Raw genomic sequence first — 6,786 nt, 5'->3', positions numbered from 1 at the left:
AAGCTTCTGATTAGTAGGTGATCACGGTGGGGGTAACTACAATCATAGGAAGCGTTGTCACCTTTGTTGGATTCAATGATGGCCGTTCTCTTGGCATCCCACTCATTGGGTAAGGCGCGCAGAGCTCTCCTCCATACTTGCTTGGTTGGATATTGTTCTCCAAGTTGAGCTAGCTCATTGATGATTTGAGAAAGCCTTCAGAACATTGTGTCAATATCCTCATTGGATTCCATCTGGTTCCTTCGTGGCATATCTCCAATTTGTCCCAAATCTCTTTTGCGGATGAGAACATTGAGATCCGGTTGTACTCGTTCATATCTAAGGAACAATGAAGAATATTCATGGCTTTAGCATTTTGAGATATCAATTTCATATCCTCCTTTGAAAAGTCGTTCATTCCCTTAGGAATTTTGACTCCATCAACCTCTTTCGTAGGTATGTAGGAACCTTTCACAGTAACTTTCCAAAGGTCATAATCTATGTATTGTATATATAGGGACATTCGATTTTTCCAATTTCCATAGTTTATGCCGTTGAAAAGAGGAGGACGATTGGTTGATTGCCCTTGAGCATAATCGCAAGCTAGATTTGCCATAGAGCCTTTTTGAAAATATTTTGTAAAAAGGTGGCTCTGATACCACTTGTTAGAACCTAATGGGGGGGGGGGGGATTTTGGTTCTATTGGCAACTTTAGTAATTTAAAGCGATTATGCTAGTACGCAAGCGAAAGACTTAAAGCAATCAAATATAAGTGCAGTAAATAAATGTGTAATGTAAATAAAGCAGTAAAAAGGATAAGAGATGTTTATGGAAGTTCGACGATAAATCGTCTACGTCTCCCCTTCTTGGTTAAGATCGATTAACTAAGGATCCACTAGCACTTCAACGTCTTGGCCTTGATGGCTCCAAGGATAGCCGTACAACTCAACACGATCACCGCACCGATACAACTCGAACACTTGGCCTTAAGGGCTCCAAGGATAGCCACAACACTCGCAAAATACACTTGGCTTCACACACAAGTGTTTACAATAACCGAGCAATCAACTCACGAAATGAACTTATACAAACAACCCTTGATTTTGAATATAACACACAAAATATTTCTTGAACTTTTGAAGGAGAGGATCTTTCTTGCAAAGAGAGATGAGAGTGAATCGGTGTGTTGAAATGGCTTCAAATGGCATGTATTTATAGTTGCCAATCCAAAAGGGGTTTGGAGCCTCCGAAGATGTCTTCAGGTCGTCCGATCGTTGTCTGATTGAAATTCAAATTTCTAGGCTGGTGAACTGTTCGGGTGGTCCGAACTCATCTTCAGGTCGTCCGAACGGCAGCATTAAATTCATTTCGGCAAATTTTCTTCCGAAAAAATATTCAGTGGCCATAAAGTAGTTCGGGTCCTCCGAACTTGTCTTCGGGTCGTCCGAAGGGTTATTTCGTGGCCTCCGAGAGTGACTCTGATCATTATTTAAATTCCAAGAAATTCTTTGGGCCGCCCAAACTGGCCTCGGACCGTCCGAACTAGTCTTCCGTGCCCTCCGAGCCTGTCCTCCGATATTTATTTAATTCATAAAAAATCTTCGGGTCGTCCGAACCCGGGCAAATTCGAACCCTTGAAATTTTTATTTTCAATTTTTGATTATCGGTTCTTGCTTCCAATATTGTCTATACTCAAAAGTATTATAATCTATAAATTTCTCACTTTAAACTGTTAGTAACGATTAACCGAGTTTTGTAATCATCAAAACATATTAATTTGAGATTTGTTAATGCATTAAAAACATTAATCTCAATACACAAGATTTGTATGCGTTTAAGGCATAACAGTACCTTTGAACAATATGTTCACTGAACTCCCACTGTCAACAAATATCCTTGCTACATCATAATTCACAACTGTAACTGTCACCACCAAGGCGTTGTTATGTGGAGCCACAACACCTTGGAGGTCTTTGGGTCCAAAAGTAATAACGGGATCTTGTGATAAATTCAATTCCTTAGAGATTTCAAAGTTCTCCATCCTCCTCCCATGTGCTTTACGTGCTCGCCCAGAATCACCGTCGATGGAACCTCCTGAAATCATATGAATCATACTTCTCGTAGGATTGTTAGCATCGTCCATAATTCTCCTTCATTGGTCAAATCCTTGTGGAGGACCTTGACCGTATATCTCCACTCTCGGCTCCTCCATTCCTTGATTTATCCAAGGAGGACCTCGCCCTCGCCCTCGCCCTCGCCCTCGCCCTTTCCTTGGGAGAGAATGAAACTCTTGATTACCTCTTGACGGAGCTCTCGCTCTCCTCATAGGTGGAGAAAACTTTGGGCCTTCATCAATCCTTTGCAAACTTCCTTGTTTTTTCTCCTCCACCTCCATCACCTTGTCTCAATTTTGAGCCAAGGGAACATAAGGTGATAATTTCCCTTTACCTCGTGCTCGTTCATCTTCTATTTCTCCCATCCCTTCCTACCTCCCTTATCCGCCCCTTCCACATTACTACCTCCTTGCCTTTGCTCGGTCTTTCTGTGTCTTTGAGCATCTTCTAGATTCACGTACTTATCTGTTCGTGCCAAAAGATCGATGTAGCTTGATGGAGGATTCTTAACCAGAGACTTAAAGAATTCACCTCCTTTCAACCCTTGGGTAAAAGCACTTATCAGTATATCAGGAATGGCAGTCGGCACTTCCAAAGCCGCACCATTAAAGCGTTGGATAAACTCCCCCAAAATTTTTTGGTCTTGTTGCTTCATCACAAACAAACTCAAGTAGGTCTTTTGGTGCTTCTTGCTACTAGCAAACTGATGCATAAAAACCACACTGAAATCATCTAAAGACCTTATGGAATCGGGTTTCAACATATTGAACCATTGCTGGGTGAACTTCACTAACGTGCTCAAGAATACTCGACATTTTATACCATCGGAGTATTGATGCAATAAGGCTGCATTCTCGAATCTTCCCATATGTTCCTCCGGGTCCGTACTTCCATCATATTCTCCCACACTTGGCTTCTTAAAACTAGCTGGAAATTCTTTCTCCAAAATCACAAGGGAAAATGGACTTTCTTTCTTAAGAGTTGAACCCTTGCCTCCAAGTCATTGTCTCAACATCCTTATCTCCTTCCACATTTCCTCCTTCTCTTGATCATCCATGCTCGGAGGGGTAGGGTTCCCCCTACCTGCTTGCTCTTGCTCTTGTTCATGACCCAGGTCTCGCGAGACTCACGCGTTTGTTCATCCGGGACTCGCCCTTGAGGCAAGACTGAAGCTAAGAGGTCTTGCCCTTGAGATGAATCTTAGGCTAAGAGCTCACCCAACTCAGGTATGCTCTACCCTAGCTACTCTCCTCTGCCATCGTGATCCTCGGCTCCTAGGCTCATCCACACCTCACATCATCACCTTCTTACCTCCTTCTACTCCTCTACTCTTAGGCTCATCCTCAACTCCAACTCCCACTCTCACTCCAAGCCCAAAATACCTTGTCTCAACCACCTACCGCCATGAGCCAATCTTAACACTTAGACCTGGACCCGGGCCTTGTTTCTTGGCTGTGGACTCAAGTTGGGCCTAAACATGTGATGGGCCCATTCATGGGATATATATATATATATATTTATATATATATATATATATTTGTTTGGGATTAATAAAAAATAAATTTAAAATAAGGGTAATGCTACATGTACACGAAGGGTTACACGTTGGGTTACACAATGCACTTGAAATTACATGATTATCCCTTCACTTTATTTGGAAAAAATCTTTCAAAAATGCATGTAGGATAATTATATAATTTCAAGTGCATTATGTAACTCAACGTGTAATTTTTTGTGTACATGTAGCATTACCCTTAAAATAGTTTTAAAAAATCTTAAGATGAAATGCACAATGCAATACAGGAGAGAGAAAGTTTAAACCACTTTGAAAAGAAGACAAACACCGTAAATATATAAATATACACATATGAGAAGAAGACAAACACGGTAAATATATAAATATACACATATGGAAAGTTCAAACAAAAAAATAATATGTGTCATGAAGCTCAAATGCATGTTTGACAAAAAAATTTACGTTTGCTTTTGCGGATTTTATGATAATTTTTCGGATAAATTGAATTTGGTGACGTAATAGAGGCATTTATTAGCACCAACACATTTCCCATGCAGACATCAGCTCCTTCATAAATATGCCCATCTCGGAGTGTTTCCGAATTCAGATCTTGCGAGGGGAGAAAGAAGCGAAGAACAGCAAGATGAAGGTGACCGTCACCACTCGTAGCGGGCGAGAACTCGTGAAGGGAGGCTTGGAGCTCAGTGATTCGGTGTGTTCTAGCTTCGTCCTCTTTCTTGATTTCGACTCTGTGTGGATGTTTTTGTCTGCATGCTCTATTGATTGTTCTGTTTTTGAGAATTTGGGTTCGAATCTTTAGTCTCGTGGCTTAGTCATTGATATAGAACAGGGGTTGTGTTCAAAATATTAAGCTTGTGATTTGGTGTTGATTGCAGGCCTCTGTGGCTGATTTGCAGGAGGCGATTTACAAGCGAAGTAAGTTGCATGTAGTTTGTTTTATCTTATTACTTTGATTTGGGATGATTTGATGAGTTTATTGTGTTTATTTATTTTGCATCTTGTCTTTTATGAACATATATAATGGCGCATTCATCAGACACAAGTTTGGATTAGAATCCAATAATGCTGCATTATAAGCTAGCTAAATTGGTAAATGGGAAAAGAGAAGGGCTTAAAAGATCTCTTGGGATTGAGACATATGGTCTTATAAGATGATATAACAGAGGAACTATGCAAACTCAGAGAATTGGGAGTTATGTTGCAATAAACATGTAAACTGGTTGGAATCTTTTATAGGCGTGAAATGAAATATTCTATCTCTTAATTGTATTGGGTCCTTTAGCTAGCTAGAAACTGTTGTGATTCTATTTTATTTGATTTTGCACAACAGAACTTATATACGTTATTTGTTTTATGTGGTTGTGCCATTGAATGATAGAACACCCATTAATCGATAGTTCAATTAGAGAGCTCTTCATGGTTTATTTTAATATTCTTTTTTATTTTGTTGTTTTTCCTCATTTGCCTGGTGCTCTAATATATACTTTGTATTCTGCCAACAGCAAAAAAATTCTATCCCGCAAGACAGCGATTGACCCTCCCTCTCCCACCCGGATCGAAGGAGAAACCCATTGTCCTTAACTATAAAAAGAGTCTGAAAGAGTACACTGATGGGAACAATGACCAATTCATTGTAGTTTTTAAGGATTTTGGTCCACAAGTTAAGTACAGTACCCTTTTCTTCTGGGAGTATTTGGGTCCGCTGATTCTCTATCCTATTTTCTACTACTATCCCGTGTACCGTTTCTTTGGCTACAAGGAGGAGCGTGTCATTCACCAAGTTCAGACATATGCCATGTATTACTGGTGTTTCCATTACTTCAAACGTATTATGGAAACCTTTTTCGTTCATCGCTTTAGTCATGCAACTTCACCAATTGCAAATGTCTTCCGAAACTGTGCTTATTACTGGACTTTTGGTGCTTGGATTGCATATTATGTCAATCACCCACTGTACACACCTGTCAATGATCTCCAGATGAAGATTGGTTTTGGGTTCGGTTTGCTTTGTCAAATTTCAAACTTCTATTGTCACCTCATGTTGAGAAATCTTCGGGGTTCTGATGCAAGTGGCGGCTACCAAATACCACGTGGCTTTTTGTTCAACTTAGTTACCTGTGCAAACTACACGACCGAGATTTATCAGTGGCTAGGCTTCAACGTCGCAACACAAACCATTGCAGGTTATGTCTTCATGGTGGTTGGTGCTGCCAAAATGACGGACTGGGCCCTTGTTAAACACCGCCGTCTCGAAAAGGTAACATTTCGACGCAGCATATTCTTATGTATCTCTAGGTATTACCCATTAGAATTATATTTAGTAACAAAATTAAGGTTTGATATGATAATCATCTCATCTTGGCTCAGGCTCACCTATGGCGTATAATATCATGCATGGATATTCTTTGTGTATAGAATCTATATATTTTCATTTTAATTTCCTGTATGTGATGTATATTTTGAGAATTAGCTAGATTAGAAAACAAATACTTATAAATAAATAAAAACCATCTCAGGTGATCTTGATTGAAAATTATCAACGTCGGCTTTTATATGCATTAGACATTGTCAGTGTGTTAAATGTTTACGAATTTGACCTGTACGTTTGTTGCAGCTTTTCGATGGAAAAGAAGGAAGACCCAAGTATCCAAGAAGATGGGTGATTCTACCTCCATTCCTGTAGAAGGAACACTACTCAACTCAGGGTTCTTTTTTTGCCAATATTAATTTGTTTTCTTTTTGTTCTTTCAACTATTTCATTTGGCGATGTACTTTCTGTTGAATGGTTTCAGCTGCCATCTTTGTTATGTTCTTAGTGTTCATTTGCTTTAGGTTCAAAAAGGATAAAATTATTAAATTTTTTTTTAAACTGATAAAATTATTACTTTATGAACAAGTTTTTAGAACAAATTTAAGCCTCTTAGCTTTTTTCATGTGTGTTACTATTTTTATTTATATTTACTTTATATATTCGATAGTCTTCTGACTACTTGTTTTCCCCCCATCCAAAATCAAGGATTTGAAGTAGATCAATTACTTCTGTTTTTATTCAACTCCCATTTTATTTATAATCTATATAGTTTTAAAATGTTTTGTGTGTATATGTACATATATAAATTTATTTGCCCGTGCAAGGAAAGTTGTATTAGACTATTA

General features: G+C 38.9%; 2 protein-coding genes across 2 annotated transcripts; one reads left to right on the top strand and one right to left on the bottom strand.

The window, feature by feature from the left end:
- Positions 1 to 2,445: 2,445 nt before the first annotated feature.
- LOC140862902 (uncharacterized) lies at positions 2,446 to 2,961 on the bottom strand. Its single transcript, XM_073265932.1, has one exon. It carries the CDS (start codon positions 2,959 to 2,961, stop codon positions 2,446 to 2,448), a length of 516 nt encoding a protein of 171 aa, XP_073122033.1.
- A 1,221-nt stretch (positions 2,962 to 4,182) lies between these two features.
- LOC140866738 (very-long-chain enoyl-CoA reductase-like) lies at positions 4,183 to 6,342 on the top strand. The gene is made up of 4 exons (XM_073271774.1): positions 4,183 to 4,321; positions 4,506 to 4,545; positions 5,133 to 5,887; positions 6,245 to 6,342. The coding sequence occupies exons 1-4, from the start codon at positions 4,187 to 4,189 to the stop codon at positions 6,311 to 6,313; spliced, it is 999 nt and encodes a 332-aa protein (XP_073127875.1). The 5' UTR covers positions 4,183 to 4,186; the 3' UTR covers positions 6,314 to 6,342.
- The last annotated feature ends 444 nt before the right edge of the window (positions 6,343 to 6,786 follow it).

Source organism: Henckelia pumila, chromosome 4 (genome assembly GCF_033568475.1).
Source record: "Henckelia pumila isolate YLH828 chromosome 4, ASM3356847v2, whole genome shotgun sequence".
NCBI classification, from domain to species: domain Eukaryota; kingdom Viridiplantae; phylum Streptophyta; class Magnoliopsida; order Lamiales; family Gesneriaceae; genus Henckelia; species Henckelia pumila.
Note: the sequence above shows the minus strand (reverse complement) of the source record. Positions and strands in the feature narration are given on the sequence as shown.